This window comes from Dipodomys merriami, unplaced genomic scaffold (assembly GCF_024711535.1).
Source record: "Dipodomys merriami isolate MVZ:Mamm:240054 unplaced genomic scaffold, mDipMer1.0.p SCAF_6, whole genome shotgun sequence".
Taxonomy (NCBI): Eukaryota; Metazoa; Chordata; class Mammalia; order Rodentia; family Heteromyidae; genus Dipodomys; species Dipodomys merriami.
Genome location: NW_027206179.1, coordinates 10,259,833 through 10,280,477, shown reverse-complemented (window position 1 = coordinate 10,280,477; position 20,645 = coordinate 10,259,833). Strand labels below are relative to the sequence as shown.

The 20,645-nt window shown below is 58.7% G+C and overlaps 2 protein-coding genes across 6 annotated transcripts; one reads left to right on the top strand and one right to left on the bottom strand.

Moving 5' to 3' along the window:
- The first annotated feature begins 344 nt into the window (after positions 1 to 344).
- On the top strand, positions 345 to 2,559 carry Mrpl54 (mitochondrial ribosomal protein L54). Of its 2 annotated transcripts, none has more exons than XM_070002443.1 (3): positions 345 to 495; positions 1,185 to 1,350; positions 2,240 to 2,559. In XM_070002443.1, exons 1-3 carry the CDS (start codon positions 378 to 380, stop codon positions 2,370 to 2,372), a joined length of 417 nt encoding a protein of 138 aa, XP_069858544.1. In that variant the 5' UTR covers positions 345 to 377; the 3' UTR covers positions 2,373 to 2,559. The 2 variants fall into 2 exon arrangements, with proteins under 2 accessions (XP_069858544.1, XP_069858545.1); XM_070002444.1 differs by having other exon boundaries at positions 384 to 529.
- A 7,079-nt stretch (positions 2,560 to 9,638) lies between these two features.
- On the bottom strand, positions 9,639 to 19,131 carry Matk (megakaryocyte-associated tyrosine kinase). 4 transcript variants are annotated; one of them, XM_070002440.1, is made up of 13 exons: positions 19,113 to 19,131; positions 17,963 to 18,021; positions 17,544 to 17,657; positions 17,312 to 17,427; positions 16,963 to 17,182; positions 16,514 to 16,607; positions 14,734 to 14,799; positions 11,799 to 11,898; positions 11,609 to 11,693; positions 10,868 to 10,941; positions 10,571 to 10,766; positions 10,146 to 10,232; positions 9,639 to 10,063 (listed from the first exon to the last, which is right to left on the bottom strand). In XM_070002440.1, exons 2-13 carry the CDS (start codon positions 17,969 to 17,971, stop codon positions 9,824 to 9,826), a joined length of 1,401 nt encoding a protein of 466 aa, XP_069858541.1. In that variant the 5' UTR covers positions 17,972 to 18,021; positions 19,113 to 19,131; the 3' UTR covers positions 9,639 to 9,823. The 4 variants fall into 4 exon arrangements, with proteins under 4 accessions (XP_069858541.1, XP_069858540.1, XP_069858539.1 ...); XM_070002439.1 differs by having other exon boundaries at positions 17,963 to 18,019; positions 19,109 to 19,127; XM_070002438.1 differs by lacking the exon at positions 19,113 to 19,131 and adding an exon at positions 19,067 to 19,079.
- Positions 19,132 to 20,645: the final 1,514 nt, after the last annotated feature.

Sequence of the window (20,645 nt, the reverse complement as noted above, 5' to 3'; positions counted from 1 at the left end):
GGATTGAATGAGGTCTAGCAGGTTAGAGTAGACTTAAGATTTAGACTATGTCTGTAATATAGTCTATCAAAGTATTTTGCTTTTCTTGTTTTTAGGCTTTAACTGCTCACGGAATAGCAATTAGAATTGCTCCATATACTTAGAAATACATATGGTGTGACATTTGAAGTAAAATATGTAACTGAAGAAAGCCAAAGAAGTTAATATTCTTTGAGTAGACTCTTACACAGAAACTGAGGTCTACAAAAGTTATATTAACAACTAAAATTAAGAAGACTACATTTCCCAGAAGTCCTTGAGGGCCTACAACTTCCAAGCACCTCCTGGGTTGCTGACGTCTCCCGGAAGCGTGCACGTGCAAGCAGCCGGCATATGTCATGGCGGCCGGACGTCTCTTCGGGGCTACGCGGACGTGGGCCGGTTGGGCGACTCGGGAGCATCTAGACCCCACAGCTCCCAGAAAACTGCTGATCCGGGAGTATGCCAAAAAACCGGGTGAGCCGCGTTACGGGGGACCGTGACGGGGATGGTGAGTTGCACGGGGAATAGGCAGTGCGCAGGCGCCGGCTGAGGAGGTGGAGCTGGGAACTACTGCGCAAGCGTAAAGCGGCAGCTGCGGCCGGCGGTATGCGCACGCGCAGCTTGAGAGGTTTAATTTGAGCGCTTGGACTCAACTTGGGCGTGATTGCACTCAGTGCGCGTGCGCAGGCGTGGGTCCGAGCAGCTGGTGATGAGGGCTGAGATGGATAAGGGTTATGTGGGTTTCGGCGTGGGGGATTCCTATCTTGTTTCTGTCTCCAATTTGCTATGTGAACGGAGGCGGTCTGGCCATCACCCCGAATTGTAAAGATAACCTTAAATATCAGATATTGTTATATCTCACCTACAGATCGCCTTGCCTGCCTTCTTTCGTGGGAAGGAGGAAGTGGCAAATGTTAGACTTTAAAGACACATCAAGCTGGTGGATTTCTTGAAAAATTAAATTAGCATTACAAAGAAATGAAAGCTGGGGGCTGGGTGGCTCATGCCTGTAATCCTAGCTGCTCGGGAGGATCAAGGATTGAGGTTTGAAGTCTCGTACTACCCCCCCTTTAAATGAAGAAGATTCCAGGTGTGGCCAAGGGACAAGTGTGTGGAGCTAGCCTGAATCGACTCCCCTGTCCCTCTCCCCCCCCTCCCCCCAGTCATGAAGGGCGCCAAAGGTGGCAAAGGTGGCATGGTCAGCCAGGTGCTGAAGGATCCAGACGTGTGTACAGACCCCGTCAAGCTCACCACACACGCCATGGGCGTCAACATCTACAAGGAGGGCCAGGATGTGGTCCTGAAGCCGGATGCTGAGTATCCTGAGTGGTGAGTGAGTCCAGCTGTGGCTTCCTGGGCCAAACAACTCCTCTGCCCCTTGAAGGTCAAGGCCACCTTCCAAATGGGCACACCAGCTATCAGCCCTGTAGACTTGATGGTCAGACTCAATCCCATACCAAGCACCTGAAATGCCTTTTGATCTTTCCTTAAGCAAACATTTATTGGGCTGACTGGTTCAGGTCCTGTCCTAAGCTCAAAAGTACATTAAAAAAAGAAAAAAAAAAGAAAAATGTCCTCTTCATGGAGCTAGCAGAGGAATGGATCAGGAGATATAGAGACTGTGTTCACTGGAAGGGCTGGAGGGGGGAGTGAGAGCAGGGTGAGGGGCTTAACTAATCAATTTAAGGGTCTTGGAGGTGAGACGTGATGGGAAGGGATTTCAAAAGTAGCCAGTGCAGCCTGTGCAAAGGCCCTGGGACAGGACTGAGCCTGGTGTATTTGGGGGAGCAGAACGGAGGAACCTGTGCCTGGAGCGGAGGGAGTGCTGGGATAGAGGGAGGAGGGAGTCAGGGAGGAGATGGGGCAGGTTGTGCAAGACCCTGTAGGCTGCTGGGAAGCTTTTGTGGCGTGCTGAGCAGTGGCAGGGCCTGGAGAGCCTGGAGAGCTGGGCAAGGGTCAAAAGGGTTGAGTGACACTGCAAACATGTTCTCTGCTGGACAGGGCTCAGGGGCAGGATGGGGCATGTGCCCACTGCAGCAGACATCACCAGGGTTGGGGGGGGCAGGCCCTGTCACTGGCCAATGAGGGAGCAGGAGGGCACCTTAAGGTCACAGCCTCCTGGTGGGACTTGTCCCCAGCCCTGGCACTTTTTTGGGCAAGGACTCAGGACACCTGAGACCAGAGGGTCACTGTACCCCTGACCCCCACCCACTGCTAGGTTGTTCCAGATGAACGTGGGCCCCCCAAAGACACTGGAAGAGCTGGACCCGGAGAGCCGGGAGTACTGGCGCCTCCTGCGTAAACAGAACATTTGGAGACACAATCGGCTGAGCAAGAACCAGAAGTTCTAGTGGGGGGGGGTAGGGGGGGAGGAGGGGAGGGAGGGGGCGGTGGCACAGGGACTGGGTCCAGGTAACCCCTGGCACTTCAAGAGAATGGACACTTTTCCACTGCAGGGGGCGGGGGGCAGCCCTGTGTGGACATAGCGAGTCTGGGCCAGTCCTGCCCAGGTTAATAAACATGTCCTGGTCAATCGGGTGCTCCTGGCTCCTCGGTACTGTCTGATAGCAGCCCAGGGGAACTGACCCCTCCCACCCAGCAGTGGGCTGGACTTTCGCAAGTCCCCTTCCTACAGTCCTCCTCTGGTCTGGGATTCCTAAGCCCTGTTCAAGAGGCCTCAACCCACACTTTCATGCAGAGGCTGCCCAGGCCAACAAGAAACCCTGTTTCCTGGTTTAAAGGGCCTCAGACCCAGCCTGAACTGTGAGCTTCAGTTGGTAACTAGCTTTAGGCATGGCATCTGTGACTCAGGCCTGTAATCCTAGCTACTCAGGAGGCTGAGATCTGAGGATCACGGTTCAAAGCCAGCCCGATCTTGAAAGTCCATGAGACTCTTATCTCCAATAAGCCACCAGAAAATCAGAAGTGGTGCTGTGGCTCAAGTGGTAAAGCGCTCGCCTTGAGCTGAAGAGCTGAGGGACAGCGCCCAGGCCCAGAGTTCAGGCCCCATGACTGGACCCCCCCCCAAAAAAAAAGAGTTAGAACTATGGCTCTGTGTAACTGGGTCCTTTTGTGCCCCCCCCCGTGGGTGGTGCAGACTGGCACCTCTATTCCACTTGGGGAAGACACAGCCACTGCCTGCCTGCTGGGATCACAGGTGGTTCTCACAGATCAGTGGAACTAGAGCTTATCACTGCTTTTCCTACTCAAGTCTGCAGCTTGTCCGCTCCAATGGAGACATGCCTAGTCTTCCTTCCACCTCCCCAGTTGCATCCTGGGCTGTGCTGACTAGAAACTTGAGCCACAGGCACCCGAGAACCCTACCCCAGCTTCCTGCATCCTCTCGCCCAGCCTGGCCATGGTGGAGGCACTTGGCTTCCACGGTGAGGGCCTGGGACAGTGCAGAGGCCTGATGGATTGTGTATTTGGGGAGGGGGAGAGCCGTGAGGTTTGGAGCAAACCTCACCCTGCAGATCCCCTGGCTGGCCTAGGGGCCAATTCTGCACATGCTCTTCTCCTGGGAAAGGAGGGCAGGGCTGCAGAGGGATCACCACACCGGTCCTCCAGCTGCCGTGGCAGGTGGAGGGTAAGCAGGGGTGACCAGGGCCCACCCACTGATGCCTCCCTTCTCTTTGGTCACTAGCTGTCTTCTGTACAGCTGTCGCCTTTGAACCAGAACACCCTGTTGTAAACTACCACACAGCCCACTCTTTTCTCCCTGGCCCATAAACCTGCTGTCATCTTCACTGTCATTTCTCTTCTGCCTGGTGCCTGATGGTTCATTGTATGAATGGGTGTGCGGGTTGATAGATGGGTAGATGGGTGAATTGGTGGGTGGATGATGGATGGATGGAGGATGGTTGGGTGAGTGGATGGATGAATGGGTAGATGGATGGTGGGTGGTTGGGTAGATGATGGATGGATGGGTGGGTTGATGGGTAGATGGGTGATTGGTGGATGATATAAATGGATGGATGGTAGATGGGTGAATGGATGGATGGGTAGATGGATGGTGGGTGGACAGGTGAATGGGTGGATGGATGGATGGGTAGTTGGATGGTAGGTGGATGGGTACATGGATGGATGGATGGATCGCGGGTAGATGGATGGAGGGTGGTTGGGTGAATGGATGGATAAATGGGTAGATGGATGGTGGGTGGATGGGTAAATGGATGAGTAGATGGATGGTGGGAGGATGAATGGATGGGTGAATGGGTGGATGGGTAGATGGATGGTGGGTAGACAGGTGAATGGGTGGATGGATGGATGGTGGGTAGATGGGAGAATGGATGGATGGATGGGTGGATGGATGGGTAGATGGTGGGTGGGGAGGTCAGAGGCTGGGTGGACAAGCTCCATGGCCACAGTGGAGATGGTATGGGAAAGTTCTTTGTGTTTGGCATGCTGTCCACATTCAGGGCAGGCACATCCATAAAGAGGGCCCTAGCACCCAGCTAGGTCTGAGGCTACAGCACCAGGAAACCCTACGCTGGGTCTGTTGAATCTAGGGGCGGGGCCTTGTCTCTGCACACAGCCATTAGCCACCCTGGTGTGAGATCAAAGAGCATATGCTGAAGGTGGCCGTGAGTGGCCGCCTGTGCCACCCACTGTTCCGTAAGTGACGCAGAATAAAACTCATCCACTGGGGACCTGAGTGTGTCTGTCATTATTCAGATTCCGAAGAAGACACTTCTTTCCTGGCTCCATTGGAAATCCATTCAAGGAGGCCCTGGGCTCAGGGGTCCCCAGATTGTGTGAGGGGCACCTGGGAATGGGCCAATGACCATTTGGGGGTGGGGACCTGGAGGCAGCAGCTGGTTGGGTGGGGGTTCAGCCACCTGCAGCTTTGTTGTTCCTCTCCAGGCTCTTGGCCCTGGCTCAGACAGGGCTCAGCCTGCCCTGCCCCCCCCCCCCCCCCGCCCCCTTGGTCACAGGTCACGCCCAGCCCCAAGCAGTCTGTTTAGAGCCCAGCCCTATTGTGGGAGGTGGCACCCACTTATGTTCTGCTGAGCCCTGGGGAGACAGGGCCCCATGGCAGCCTGGATCAGGGCAGAGGCCAGCTCTGCCCTTGGCCAGACGGTGATACACACATGGCCCAGGGTCAAAGGGCCACAAGCAACACCAGCATTGGGTGCCCTGTGGCAGACATAGACCTTGCCCAGCATGGGCCGGCCTCTGACAGTCTCCCCCTGGACCCCCCAGCCATGGCCACCTCACCCTGTCCCAGCACCCAGAATCGCCGTCTGCCTTGGACAGTGTGGCAGGAAGCCTGTCCACCCCTGCTGATTGACTCAGGAAGCCCGCTTTGGGCCTTGGCTGTGGGAGGGCCTGCTGTGGTGGGGACAGGAAGCCAGGGTGCAGGAGCGCCACGGGTCTTGTCACTGAGGACAGTGTGGCCGTGGGCGCCGGCCTGGGCCGGGCGGAGTGGCTGTGTCTGTCCACACTCGAAGTCCACATTCTGGTGACTCCTGCTGCAGGATCCACCATGGCTCGGATTAGGAGACTGAGGCTGGGGAGGATGGGCTCCCACACAGCCTGGCTGGACAGTGGCCTCTGTCACAGCGCTGTGTCAGGCCTTGGGCTCCAGCTGAGCAGGGCAGCTGGAGGGGCCCCAGGCTCACACTGGGGGCCAGGCCCTGCCCTGATCCTGCACCAGCTCCTCCAGGATGAAGCTGTCAGTGAACCTTGGCCCAAAGGCATGGGACCCCAAGAACACCTGAATCCCCCCAGGCCTGGTCCCAGGAAGCATAGGAAGCCTGGTGCCATGGGAGACCTGGGCCCAGGCACGGCGCCGGGGATAGGTGCATGGATGGAGGGTGAATAAATGGCAGAAGCCGGTGCCTCGGGGAGTCTCGAGGCTGCCACAGCTCCGGAACAAGAACCTAAACACTCCACCCAGAGAGCCTCTCCAGCCCCTCAATTCCCACAGGCACCGTGTTAAGGGGACCCCGGCCTGCAGCCCTCCATCCGCCCCACATCCAGGCCTTCCTCGCCATTCCTCCTCCCTCTTGCTGGTTTCTTTTGGCATGGAGTTGAGCCCAGTTCTCCATTCAAGGCCTTCCTCAGTTCTCTGAAGCCTCGTTCCCTGCCTCCCTTCACCCCTTCACACTCAGCTCAGAGAAAGCGCCTGCGCCCTAACCACATCTCCGCATCCCCTTTCTCCTTCCCAGCTGGCCAAACTTCTACTCTTGCATCAGGGCCTCAGCTGGCTTTTCCTGTGCGTCAGGAAGGACACTTTCTCTTCTGTTGGTTCTTGGGTGTGGGGGGAGGGCCTGCATCTTCCCCGCCATGGGAAACGGGGTGCTCTCACCTGCCCAGCGCCCATGAGTACCTCAGGCAGATGCCCCTGCCTGCCAGCTCCCTGCTGTACACGTCTGGGTGGTGGGAGAGCGCTGTAACTGGCTTGGGGCTCCTCTGTCCCAGGTACCCCCGCCCTCGATCCCCCAACTGCTCTCTCTGGCTCAGGAACATAGCCAGGCCCTCACTTGGCAGACAGCAGCAGGACAGACTGTGGTGAGCTAGTTGGAAGCACTGCCGGCTGGGGGATGGGCCCCCACCCGGGTGCCTCTGGTGTCTGCTGTGGCCTGTCTCTGCCTCCACTCCCCTCCATTCTGTCTTCGCGTCTGTGTCCTAAGGTAAGGACCTATATGTTGAGGAACCTCCAGGAGGAGGAGGCAGGATGCTGTCCCCATGGGCCACCTTCTTGGGCTTAAGTCCTCTCCGGGGATCCCTGCCCCCCTCCTTTGCCACCTGTCCTTGATGCTCACCGCCTGCAGCAGTCTGATGGCCAGCTTCCCGGGGGTAGTTTCAGTGCTGGTGATTAGTTGAGGCCTCCCCTCACCCTCTGACTGGGGGGAAAGGCTGGGGGAGGGGCTGAGGGCCACTAAGGGCCACCAGTCTGGTGCCGGCTGTGAACCGGTGACACCAGCACCTACTTGGTGCGGTCTCGGGGGTCTCAGAGTGACATGAAGAAACTAGAGTGCCACGCTGTGTTTGGCATATAGTAAGTGCTCAACGAATGTCCCCGGTTACCATTTTTATCACCTGGAGGAAGAAAAAGACTGTCTTTAAGATTTTGAGAGTGAAAGGGATCTGGGGAAGCCAGTGAACTCCTCCTACCAGCGCAAATAGTAGGGGCATGCTTTTTTCCTGTGTCTTGAACAATGAATAGGTGTTCCTCATTCATTCACTCACTAGGCATTCATTGATCGCTTAATGAAGCCCAGATAGCATTCACAGCAGTGAACAAAACAAAGTCATGGAGCCGGCCTTCTAGTGACAGGTGCTTGGTGAGGGAATTAAAATCAGGGCGTGCCATGTCACATGTCATTAACCTGCTGAGAAAACTCAGGCAGGGGAGGGCAGGGTGTGCCAGGTGGGGGTTTGCTGTTGAGGAATGGAAGATAGAGAGCAAGGGTGCAAACCCTAGCTAGGATTGGAGGTGAAGGAGAGGGTAGACGGGAGCCATGGGAGGGTCTAGAGCAAGAGACACAGTGGCATCTTGGACAAGAGTGCTCTGTGGGCAAAGTGTGGAGCCGGTGTCCATGCAAGAGGAGAGAGGCCTGGTCAGCATGGCAAGGGCAGGAGAGATGGGGAGTGCTTCCGGAGGAGAGCCTGGAGGGGTGGGGCGCCAAGACACTTCTGGTAATGCTGGGAGAAGATGTGGGGCCAGGGATGGAGACATCTCTGATGTTGGCTTTGGAGGGAGGGAGAGACACATAGAAACAGTCAGGACAGAGATAGAAACAGATATAGGACAGACAGAGACAGGACAGAGACAGAGACAGGTCAGAGACAGATACGGAGATAGGACAGAGTCAGAGACAGATAGAGATAGAGACAGGACAGAGACAGGACAGAAAACAAGACACATAGGACAGAGACACAGACAGGACAGAGACAGAGGCAGGGCAGAGAGAGAGATGGATAGGACAGAGACAAGACAGAGACAGACACAGACACTGACAGGACAGAATTAGAGACAGAGACAGATGGGCCAAGCCATGTCTAGGCACACAACACAGCACAGAGCCAGGAGACGGGCCCAGGATTGCACAAGTACAGTTCAGGGCCAAGTGACTAGAGACCAGGAGCCAGTTATGGCTCCCGTATTGCAGGTGTGTGTGTGGGGGGGTGGGGGGGTGAGGCCAGGAGGGCAGGGGGCTTAGAGACAAAGGGCAGAGCAGGGAGAGCAGCCCTATCGGATGCCCAGCTAGGTTCACTGGGCTCTGGGGCCAGGGTGCAGCCTTCTAAGGCCTGAGTCAGGCCGGCTTGTCCAGTAGGAGCCACTTGGCCTGGTCACCCAGGGACTTTCTGCTTTGAGCACCAAAGTCCCATGTGCCAGAAATAGCCTCTGACCCCAGGTCATACACGAGAGCCAGCGTGTGTCAGTGTGGAAGCAGCCACTGTGAGCAGCAGACAGGGTGGCAGCACTCAGGCCACTGAGCTGGCCCTCAGGTGCTGTCCCCAAGCGCTGGCCCGGTGCCAGGTCCCTGGATAATTGGCAGCTGTTGTCCCAGGATGGTGTCACCTGCAAGTTAACCACAGCAGGGTCTGTGGGGTTGTCCAGCATCAGAGAGCCTGGCACTGGGCATGCGTTCAGTCAGGTCTGTGGAGTAATGAGGGTGGGTGTTTGGATGGATTGACGGATGATGGATGTATGGACTGACGGATGATGGGTGTATGGATGGACTGACGGATGATGGGTGGATGGATGGACTGATGGATGATGGGTGGCACATGGTACATGGGTGGCAGGATGGTGTTCTCTCTGTCCAAATGTCTCCTGTGACACTAGGTTTGGGTCATGACACTGTCCTGATTAAGTTGACTCTGGATCTCTCTATATAGGCCAGGCTGCCTTTTGCTTTGCCACTCCCTTCCCCCAGACACCCGGGGGAAGCATCCTGCACTGTCTGGGCCACCCGGGCCTCCCCAGCCCTCACCTCCTGGGACACGGGCGGATTGGACCTGAGAGTGCTGAGTGAGGGACCCACCCCGTGTGCGAGGCACAGCTGCAGGACCAAGGTGGCGTCTCCAAGTGGAGAGAGGCCCGCAACAGAGCCCCATCTCTGAGCAGAGAAAACAGGCAGTAGCCAGACGCTGGTGGCTCATGCCTGTCATCCTAGCTACTCAGGAGGCTGAGATCTGAGGATCACAGTTCAAAGCCAGCTCAGGCAAGAACGTCTGTGAGACTCTTATCTCCAATGAACCACCAGGAAACCAGAAGTGGTGCAAGTGGCTCAAGTGGTAGAGCGCTTGCCTTGAGCTGAAGATTTGAAGGACAGCGCCCAGGCCCAGAGTTCAAGCCCCACAGGCAGTACAGGAAGAGGAGACATGGCCCCTGAGGGCCACTGGCTTTGTCTAGAACATCAGAGCCTGGGCCTCAGGGGTGAGCAGAGTTATCTCACAGGGACTCAAAGCAGATGGCCAGTGGTCCCCAGCCTGGAAGCAACCCTGGGGGTAGACCCTGTGGGGGGGGGGAGGTGGAGTGCTGAGGGTCACCGTCCAGTGGAGGCCAGATCAGGGGGTGAGGAGGTGACAGGAGAGGGGACACAGAGGCCCCCAGGTGGGGCTTTCAGGGGTCACAGAGAGACACCAACACCACAGTCCTCAGAATGGATCTTTATGGAGGCAATGGCCCCCCCACTTCCTGGTCTGTGGTGCCCAGAGATCCCCTGGCCAGGTCTGCCCTGCCTGGGGCTGGGAGGGTGGCTCTGGCCTGTGGACCCTCCTTTGGCCTGGTCCAATCCTTGTCCGGTGGTCTCCACATTCTTGGTCCCCTTGGGCCCACAGGGCGGGGTCAGGGATCCTGGCTTCGGGTGGCAGCGGAGCCGTCAGCATCCTGCCCCGTGACAGTGGCCGAGGCGCCCGTGCCCCGCAGCTCCCGGCTCAGCTTCTCCACCACTTTGCGGAAGGGCGGCCGGCGGGCAGGCTCCACCTCCCAGCAGCTGCCCATGAGGGCATGCACGGGGCCTGGGCAGCCCTCGGGGGGCTCCATGCGGTACCCCTTCTCCACAGCCTCTGACACCTCCTTGAGGGACTGTAGATGGAAAGGGGTGTGGTGTGGGTCCGGGCCTGGGTCTGGACCAGGTGACCCGGTGCATCCTCTGAACCCTGCTCACCATTTTGGGGTATGGAGCCCGTCCGTATGAGAAGACTTCCCACAACAGCACCCCGAAACTCCACACGTCTGATTTGCTGGAGAATTTCTGTGGGGCCCGAAGTTAGGGTGAGAAGGGGCCCTTTGGGGTTTCCTCCACTGTGCTTTCTCCAGGAAGCCCTCCTGGGTGGCCCTCACTCCCTGGTCTCCTAAAACTCCCTGCTAGATCCCCCTGATCCAGGAAGCTGTTAGTCTCCCCCTCCATTGGGAGCCATTGCCTGCTTCAGAGATGGGGAAACTGAGGAAGAGAGAGGGTGTCATGCTTCCTGGAGAGGTAGCGCCAGGTCCCGTGCAGATTCAGAGAGGCTGAGTGACATGACTGCACAGCTGGGACACCAAGCTTGCTTTGGGCTTCCCCAAAGTCTTGAGGGCATAGTAGGGGCTCACCCCATGTTTGAGCGCCTCGGGTGCCGTCCACTTGACCGGCAGCCGGCTCGAGTCCAGCCCTTTCCGTTCGGCCTTAGCCAGGCCGAAGTCGCTGACCTTGGCCACCAGGTCCTCGGAGACCAGGATGTTGCGGGCGGCCAGGTCCCGGTGCACCAGCTTCTTGCTCTCCAGGTACTCCATGCCCTCGGCCACGTGCCTGGGGAGGCGCACAGGGGCCGAGTGCTCTCCATCAGGCCAGCTCCGTGCCTCAGTTTCCCCTTGACCTTGGAACCCATCCCTGCTGGCAGCCCCACTCACAGAGAAAACTGCAAGAGCTGCGTGGTGTTCACAAGGGCCCGACCCCGGGTGCGCAGGAAGTTTACCAGGTTGCCCTGTGGGGGGTAAACAGTATGAGGGGCTGGTCCAATTCACGCCCTTTCTTAATTTTTTTTGTTGTCGGTCGTGGGGCCTGAACTCTGGGTTTGGGCGCTGTCCCTCAGCTCTTCAGCTCAAGGCGAGCGCTCTACCACCTGAGCCACAGCGCCACTTCCGGTTTTCTGGTGGTTTATTGGAGATAAGAGTTTCATGGACTTTCCTGCCCGGGCTGGCTTTGAACCGTGATCCTCAGATCTCAGCCTCCTGAGTAGCTAGGATTACAGGCGTGAGCCACCAGCGCCCGGCCAATTCCTGCCCTTTCAACTGACCAAATCTACACCCCCCTACCCTGCAAGCCATGCCTGCCCCGCCCAGGCCCCGCCTGCCCCGCCCAGGCCATGCCTGCCCCGCCCAGGCCCCGCCTGCCCCGCCCAGGCCATGCCAGCCCCGCCCAGGCCCCGCCTGCCCGGCCCAGGCCATGTCAGCCCCGCCTGCCCCGCCAAGGCACAGCACTTCACACAATGCCCCGCCCCTCCTATCTGACCAGGCCCACATGCTGCTCCAATCCACATGCCCTCATCTGACCACGTCCGCATGCCCCGCCCCTCCCTCCCAGACACTGCCTCGGCCGTGCCCCGCCCCGTTTGACCACGCCCACCCCAATCCTTGCCCCGCCCCACGCACCTTGCTCACGTGTTCCATAACGATGTAGAGCCCCTGGTGCAGGATCACACCCAGAAGCCGCACCAGGTTCCGGTGCTGCAGCTTCCTGGGGGAGGGTGTGCAAGTGGCGTGTGTGGGGGGGGACTTTGAGGATGTATCTGGAACCCCATCCCAGGGCCCTCAACCCCCACCTCTAGCTCTGGGCACTCACGTCATCACCGCCGTCTCGTCCAGGAAGGCCTGGGCCGTCACGTCACACTTGATGTTCTTCACCGCCACCTTCTGCCCCAAGTACTCGCCCTGCAGGACGGCTAGGATGCAGGCACAGACATCAGTACACGCGCCAGCCAGGACAGGTGGACACCCTCGCTCATACCTCTGCCTGAGTGCACCAGCATGGCTGCGGGCCCCCGAGTCCTTGAAACAGCCCCCAGGAGCCTGGCAGCTGCAGGTCACAGAGAACCATTGCAGCCTGGGGTCTGCTGACCACCTGCAGCCCTGGAGATCTGGAGGGTCTGTGTGCTTTCAATTGGCTCAAAAAAGCCAGAGGGGGGCTGGGGTGTGTGGCTCAGAGGTGAGGCTTGACTGATGTGCCAGGAAAAGAAATAAAAAATAAAACAAAAAACAAATAACACTAGCCTAGGAGATAAAGACTAGATAATGTTACTGATCATTATTTGGAATTCAAATTCCTGTGCCATTTTATATATATAAAAAAGCTTTAAGGATCCAGAGTGGGTGTGGAAATGCAAGCTTATAATCTTAGCACTATAGCTGGAGGAGAATGGAGACTATGCAGTGAGACCCTGTCTCAACATGATTCACCCCCCAAACAAAACAAACCCAGGGGAGGTGGCACATTTCTTTTTTTTTTTTTTTTTTTTTTTGGTCCGGTTGTGGGGCCTGAACTCTGGGCCTGAGCGCTGTCCCTCAGCTCTTCAGCTCAAGGCTAGCACTCTACCACTTGAGCCACAGCGCCACTTCTGGCTTTTTTTTTCTTTTTGCTTATATGGTGCTGAGGAATCGAACCCAGGGCCTCAGGCATGCAAGGCAAGCGCTCTACCACTGAGCCAACTTCCCAGACCAAGGTGGCACATTTCTGTAATCCCATCTACATGGGAGGCAGATTGGGAAGATTGTTTTGTTTTTAGGTCCGGTCGTGGGGCCTGAACTCTGGGCCTGGGCGCTGTCCCTCAGCTCTTCAGCTCAAAGCTAGCTAGTGCTCTACCACTTGAGCCACAGCGCCACTTCTGGCTTTTTTCTTTTTTCTTATGTGGTGCTGAGGAATCGAACCCAGGGCCTCAGGCATGCAAGGCAAGTGCTCTACCACTGAGCCACCTTCCCAGCCCCGGAAGATTGTTTTTTTAATCTTTGTTTTTGTTTTGCCGGTCCTGGGGCCTGAATTCAGCCTGGGCGCTGTCCCTCAGCTCTTCAGCTCAAGGCCAGTGCTTTACCACTTGAGCCACAGCACCACTTCTGGCTTTTTCTCCTTATGTGGTGCTGAGGAATCGAACCCAAGGCCTCATGCATGCAAGGCAAGAACGCTACCACTAAGCCACCTTCCCAGCTCTGGAAGACTGTGATTGGAAGCCAGCCTCTACAACCAATATAAAGTAGAACATGTTGACGTATGCCTGTCACCCAACTGTTACATGGAAGCATATGTGGGAGGATTGTGGCCCAAAGTAGCAAGAGAATAAATTCAATTCAAGAGAACAGCTAAATTAGTGGTAGAGTCTGCCTAGCAAACAGGAGTCCCTGTGTTCAGAATTCAGTGTTGAGTTCAGTGCGAGTGGCTCATGCCTGTAATCCTAGCCACTCAGGAGGCTGAGATCTGAGAATCCTGGTTCAAAGTCAGCCCAGATAGGGAAATCTCTTATTAATCAGAAAAAGTCAGAAGTGGAGCTATGGCTCAAGTGGTAGAGCACCAGCCTTAAGGGAAAAAGCTAAGGGACAGTGTCCAGACCCTGAGTTCAAGTCCTAGTACCAGCACACAATTAAAAGAAAAAAAAAAGAGTCCCTGACTTTAAACTCTAGTTTGTTCCCCCCTAAAACTTCTCTTGAGGCTTGAACCTAGGGTCTGGGCACTATCCCAGAGCTTTTTTTCGCTCAAGGCTAGCACTCTACCAACTTTGAGCCACAGTGCCACTTCCAGTTTTATGGTAGATAACGAGGTAAGAGTCTCACAGACTTTCCTACCCTGGTTGGCTTTGAACCTTGATCCTCAGATGTCAGCCTCGTGAGTAGCTAGGGTTTCATATGCGAACCATTGTCATCTGGCTTCCATAAAGCTTTTTTTTTTCTTTTTTTTTTTGTCGGTCGTGGCGCTTGAACTGTGGGGTTGGGCGCTGTCCCTGCATTCTTCAGCTCAAGGCGAGCACTCTACCGCTTGAGCCACAGCGCCACTTCCAGTTTTCTAGTGGGTTATTGGAGATACGAGTCTCACGGACTTTCCTTGCCCAGGCTGGCTTTGAACCGTGATCCTCAGATCTCAGCCTCCTGAGTAGCTAGTATTACAGACATGAGCCACTGGCACCCAGCTCCACAAAGCTTTTCTTTCTTTTTTTTTTTTGTCAGTCATGGGGCCTGAACTCTGGGCCTGGGCGCTGTCCCTCAGCTCTTCAGCTCAAGGCTAGCGCTCTACCACTTGAGCCACAGCACCACTTCCGGCTTTTTTTATTTTTGTTTATGTGGTGCTGAGGAATTGAACCCAGGGCCTCATGCATGCAAGGCAAGCGCTCTACCACTGAGCCACCTTCCCAGCCCTCCACAAAGCTTTTTTATGTCCCAAACCAAACCAAACCAAAAGGCACAAAGCAAAACAAACCTCTCAATCTTCGAGGGCCACATCTATATTGTCTGTAGTTGTAACAGGGACCACATGGCCCACAAAGACAAAAATATTTCCACTCTGCATGTTGACAGAGCCAGCTGACCTCTGACCTTAACCCTGAGCTTTCCAGAATAACTAATTTCAGGTACCAGCTCTCCAAGCAGAGGGATCCAAAATGTGCAGGAGAGGCCCACCTGGGCTCCTGAGGCTCAGAGAAGGCACATGCGGTCCTCCCTCCCACACCTGGGAGGGAGCTCTGACATGGGCATGCCTCCCTTCCCCCCTCCCCTCCCCCCTCCAGGCCCCACCTCACCTCCAAACTCCCCTTCTCCAATCTGAGCTCCCAGCGTGAGGTGCTGCAGGTCCAGTAGCCAGCCAGCTGTGGGGGGATCCCAGTGAGGGGGACAGGTACCCCAGGCCCTCCCATTAGGGTTGCACCAGGTGAGTGATCAGGTGACTACCCCAAAGTCCTCACCATGCCCCTCTGCACCCCCGAACCAGGACACACTCCCAAAAGAGCACGACAGGATTGGGAGTGCCAGAGTGCCCTGATTTGGGCAGACCCTAACCCTGGCCCCCAGCCCAGGCTCGGAAACCATGCAAGCATCAGGGATGTCCAGGCCTTCCCTGCCCCTCCCAACACCCTGACATGTCACCCGCACCATCCATGGCCTCTGACCACCCAGGAGCACACAACAAATGTGCAATGGAATAAGCCGGGCGCAGTGGTTCACCCCTGTCATCCTAGTACCTTGGAGGCTGAGATCTGAGGATCATGGTTTGAAACCAGCCCGGGCAGGAAGGCCCAGAGACTGTTTTTTTTTTTTTTTGGGTCCGGTCGTGGGGCCTGAACTCTGGGCTTGGGTGCTGTCCCTCAGCTCTTCAGCTCAAGGCTAGCGCTCTACCACTGAGCCACCTTCGCAGCCCCAAGCACAGAGACTTTTATCTCTAATTAGCCAGCAAAAATGTGAGAAGTGGAGCTGTGGTTCAAGTGATAGAGTACCAGCCTTGAGCAAAAATGCTAAGGGATGATCCTCAGTACTGGCACACACATACACAACTATGCAATAGAGAGGGGGGAAAAAACCCACAACAAAGACGCCTAAAGCTTCTAGAAGCTTCCAGGAAAGATTTCAGAATTTCCCAGGGCTCTGGCCTCCCTGACTTCTTTTCCCAATGAGTCCTGCATGCTTCTCTTTGCGTTCTGAAGTTGCCTCTGCAGGTCCACTCCTCTCCTCCAACCCCCCCCCCCAGCCCCCTCACATCCCCACCTCTGAAGGTACAATTAGGATGGACAACTGGGTCCACCCCGACATTGGAGTCCCCTGGGGCTCCACAGGCACTTCCAGGGAGACAGACCAACCGGGTGGCCTGGGTGTGAAGGGGAGGCCTTTGTTCTTTGCTCTTGCACAGGGAGGGTTTTGCTGCCTGAGGGCTGGAATAGCATTATAGGTGAAGGGAACAGAATGCACGATGGCACAGAGGCTGGAGATGATTGAGGAGTACACAGGCTTGACTTAGGAAGGGGTGTGTGGGGGAAAGGTTCTGCGGACCAGCCTAGAATGTGGTTCCGGCCATGTGGGGAGGCTCTGGAAGGTTCGGGGCTTGTCTCCATTCGTACCCAAGAGGGTGGACGATGGGATGAAGTGTGGGTTTGTACAATAGAAAGGCATTTTGGGACTCCATGAAGGGGCTGGGCTGGACGGGCGTGGGCCTGAGAAGGGAAGGAATTCTGGAACTTCTATGTGGCATTGGGAGCCTAGCCTTGCAAGGAAAGTGAGAGAAGGAGGTGGGCCGAAGTTCCCAGCCATATTTTCTGGCTCTGGTGTTTATGGGGGTGGGTGATGGACGAGCAGGGTGGGATCCTGGACCCAAGGCTATTCTGGACTTCCTGTGTGTCTCCCAAGGATCCAGGCAAAGGGCCAAGCGGGGCTCCGCCCAGGAATGGGCGGGGCCTGCTCATCGGTGAGGCGTGGCTGGCCTGGGGGCGTGGCCAGGCAAGGGGCGAGGCCAGGGAGTGGCGTGGCTGGGGAAGTGGGTGGGTCGGGGGCGTGGCCGTGGACTGGGCGGGGCCGGGGCCGAGGGCGGCCTACCCTTGGCCAGCTCCTCCTCCGCGGACTTGGTGCCTTGCTTCCTCTTGGGCTTCACGAGCTTGGTGCAGATGGGTCCCTTGTCCTTGCTGTAATGCTGTAGCACAGGCGGGGGTCCCGATCCAAGCTCAAGGACCCCCCTTGTCCCCCTCAACCCCTCTCCCTTCCTGATGACCTCTGGGTAGGGAGCGAGGGGGTCTGGAGGAGATGGGTTGGATCCCTTGCCCAGGTGGGCTGGTTTCTATAGCAACAGGAAAGGATGCAGGATGCTGTTGGCAGGACTGGCTGGACTTGGGATTGCTTGGTGGTCCCCAGAGGAGTCACCCCAGTTCTGGGTGTAACATCGGGATGGCTCAGGCCACCGGTCACAGAAGACGCCACGCTGGGGACCCACCCAGGGGCTCCAACCTCCTCACCCCCCCCCCCCCCGCCCCGTGTCCCCGCCAGGCCACCTCCACCATGTCCATGAGGTTGCAGAAGCACACGGCCTCGTCGATGGTGAGGTGGCCGTCGCGGTGCAGCACGCGGTAGTGGATGACGTCGCGGCCGAAGCTCACGCACAGCACGTAGTCCCCGGGATGGCGCGCCGATTCCCGCACCAGGAACAGCCCGTCCTCGGGCGGCTGCAGCTGCTGCACGGCCTCCTGGCCGGAGATCTTCCCGTGGAACCACCTGCCGGGGCGTGTGTGTGTGTGTGTGTGTGTGTGTGTGTGTGTGTGTGTAGGAACACAAGGGGCTGCGTGGGCCTGGATATAGGGGATGGGGACACGACCCCCCCACGGGGGGCCAGCCATCACTCACGGCATGAGGCTGAGCTTGGGGTCCGCGGAGAGGGCCTCGCGCTCCCGCAGCGCCCCGGCCGCCAGCAGCCCCTCCTGCCCGCTGGCGTGGTGCTTAGCTCGGTACCAGCTCTTGTTCTGTCCGGGAAGGGCACAGGTGGGCAGGGTCGAGGCTGCTGCTGGCCCTGGCGGCGCGCCCCGTAGCTCCCCTCCCCTCCCTGCACCCCCAAAGGCGCCCTCTCAGCCTGGCTCACCTCGCAGGCCTCCAGGATGGTGACCATGTCGCCCTTGTGGAAGGCCAGCTCCCCGGGCTTGGGGCGCGTGTGCTCACACTTGGTGATGCATTGGGTGCCGGGGGCCCAGCGCCTCTGGGGGGGGGGACATCAGGGGAGAAGTGGGGAGAGCAGAGGGGAGGGGACAAGAGAAGGCTGGAAATGGTCCTTGGATGGACGGGGGGGGGGAGGGGTTGGGGACAGCACAGAAGCCAGGGGTGGCCCAGGGGCACAGGAGGGGCTGCGTTAGGTCAGTGACCAGCGGAGCTGCCCGGGGCCCTGGGAGCTCACAGACCTCGAGCATCCATCAGATTGGGGGGGCGTGGAGGAGGGGGGTGGTCTGTGGGGACCGAGTTGAGGCAGGGCTTAGGGTGAGCGGCGCCCACGCTGGGGCTACTCACCGTTGGCATCCTGGCTGCGGTGGGCAGGGGTGCCAGGCTGGTCGGAAATGAGGGCTCACCTGGAGACGTGCCAGAGTTAGCCTAGATTCCGGCTAGGGTGGGGTGCACCACCCTGGTCGTGTCATCCCAGGCTCTCAGCAGGGGGCAGCGTCCTCCTCCCCCTCCCCCCGCCCCCCAAGTCATCCCAGGGGAGCCCAGGTGCTAGCTTCCCGCAGCTCCTATGGAGGAAGAGCCTTAGCTGAGGATCAGCTGTTAAAATGCCAGCCACGGAGTGGCCCGCCACTCCCCATCCCCGCCCCGCCATTACCCCGAAGGGAAGTTGAGGCACAGGAAAGCCCTCGGGGTGACTGAGGCCCCACAGCCTGGCCAGCGTGTGTGAGAGTGACGCGTCACTCCACCCGGCCGGCTTCTTCCTCTTTTTCCGTTCCCAGGGCAGGGACAGGGGCAGGACGCGCAGGAGTCAGACATTCCCAGGAACCTGTCCCCGGGGTGGACGGGGGAGGCCATGCGGCCCTGCCACCTCCGGGGTCACCCCGAGTCCGTTCCCCACCCCCATTACCCAACCAGGGACAGGGACAGACACCCCGAGTCCTTCATTGCTGCCGGGGGTTGGGGGTGGGCGCCCTGGCTTCTCGCCGGTCCCCAGCGCTGGTGTCTGGGCGTTGGAGATTGGGGGTGCTCCCCCCCACCATACGGGTAACGTACACACAGCACCCGCAGGAAACCGTCTCCACGACCACCTGGGGACAGGTGTGCGGCGTCCACACGTGTGTGTGTGCGTGTGTGCGCGCGCGCTCGGCGCCCCCGTCACGCACACGGACCGACACTTGCACACCTGGGCGCAGACGCGGGGTGTGGGGTGTGCTGGGGAGACTCTCCCCCCTCCCCGGGCGCGCGCCCCGCCACCGCAGGCCGCGCCCGCGCAGCCCCGAGCCCGCGCACTCCCGGGGCTCCCAGCCCGGCGCGCCGCACCCAGAAAAACGTATCCACCCCCACGTCCCCGGCCCGCCGCCCCGGCCCGCGCGCGCCCCCCTCCAGCTCACGTCCTGGGGTTCACCTCCCCCCCTCCCAGAGTCCTGGGGCGGAGGAGCGGGGGCTCCATACCCGCTTTGGGGGTTTCTCCATCCCATCCCGGCGGACGCGCGCTCACCTGGTCCGGGCGCGCCCCCGGGCTGCGCCCCGCGCCCGCCCCCAGGAGGGCCCCCCGCGAGCCGGCTGCGCACCCCGAGGCGGCCTGGGCGGCGCAACTCGGAGCAAGTTGATCCGTTTCCTCATTTTGGGGGTGGAGGGGGGCTGGCCGGGAAGGGGGAGCGGCAGGCGCGGCCGCCCCGGGAACCCACCCCGCCCCCCACCCGGGTCCTAGCGCCGGCCGCACTGCGGTCGGCTCCGTGCGCGCTCCCGCCCCGTGCGCGCTCCCGCAGCCAGCCGGCCTCGTCCCCCGCGGTGCCGGCGCCTCCCGCAGCCCCGGGGGGATCCTGGGCGCTCCCCCGTCCTCCCTCCCGCCATGGGGTCCACCTGGATGGTGATTTGGGGTGCCGTTTGTCTCCCCAGGCTGGGAAATGGGGTTGTTAGAGCGTGGGGCCGGGTGGTGCGGGCATGGCGCGTGCGCGTGCGGGGAGGGGGGTCAGGGTGGGAGAGAGCTGCCCGTCGGGGGAGGTAAACAAGAAGCTGAGACCGGACGACGAGCCCCAGCTGGCTCTGGGGTTCCAGTTCCAGGCTCCGCGCAGCCCAAGTTCTGAGACCTGATGGTCGCGGTTCAAAGCCAGCCCAGGGGGGAACGCCCGGGAGACTCTGATCTCCAATGAACCACCAAAACCCGGAAGTGGCGCTGTGGCCCAAGTGGTAGAGCGCCAGCCTTGGGCCAAAAGCTCAGGGACAGCGCCCAGGTGGCTTGAACACACACACACACACACACACACACACACTCCATGATCACCATCCTCATCCACCCTGTGAGGGGAAAGCTTGCGGAGAGCTTGGGGCTAGAAGCCCCCTCCCCGCTTCCTTGAGGGGATGGGAAGAGCGGCGTCAGCTCCACCGCTCTCCGCAGGCGCGCGTGGGGCCACGTTCCTTCTCAGCAACAATTACCTTGCTCCCATTCGGTGGCCTTGCCCACCATCAATCCACCGGATTGGTGATGGAGAATTGTCAGGGGGCACAGAGGAAGGTGACGGGGGACCAGGCACCCCCCCCCCCCATTGCTTGGCTTTTGGACACAGAGGCCAGTTAGGGAACCGCACAACATTCCTGTGATGGAACACGGAATACTATGCAGCCATGCCTAAGGAACTGTATGGCCGGTTCCCAACCCAGCAGTTCATCCCCTGGTCTCATGGCTGCCATTACACAACCAAGAGATGCAGTGGGACTGCAGCTCCCCCTCCCCGCACTCTAGATCCTTCTGTCGCCTCCCCTTGTGTCCCCCCCCCCAGGGCCTGTGGGGTGGAGTGTGACAGGCTCAGGGAGGGGGGGGGCTCTTCAGTGTGGCCTCTGTTTCCTGCTCCCACCAAACATTCAGAGTTTTTGTTGTTGTTGTTGGTTGTGGGGCCTGAACTCAGGGCCTGGGCACTGTCCCTCAACAATTCAGCTCAAGGCTAGTGCTCTACTGCTTGGAGCCACAGCGCCACTTCTGGCTTTTTCTGCTTATGTAGTGCTGAGGAATTGAACCCAGGGCCTCGTGCAT

Bases quoted from the DNA above. Each gene is read 5' to 3' on its own strand.
- Mrpl54 (XM_070002443.1), top strand. From the start codon at position 378: ATGGCGGCCGGACGTCTCTTCGGGGCTACGCGGACGTGGGCCGGTTGG. The intron at 496-1,184 runs GTGAGCCGCGTT...CCCTCCCCCCAG, and splicing joins GGAGTATGCCAAAAAACCGG to TCATGAAGGGCGCCAAAGGT. The intron at 1,351-2,239 runs GTGAGTGAGTCC...ACCCACTGCTAG, and splicing joins GATGCTGAGTATCCTGAGTG to GTTGTTCCAGATGAACGTGG.
- Matk (XM_070002440.1), bottom strand. The intron at 10,942-11,608 runs GTGCGTGGGGCG...TACCCCCCACAG, and splicing joins TTATGGAACACGTGAGCAAG to GGCAACCTGGTAAACTTCCT. The intron at 10,767-10,867 runs GTGAGTGGGGCT...GCGCCTCCCCAG, and splicing joins CAGCTCTTGCAGTTTTCTCT to GCACGTGGCCGAGGGCATGG.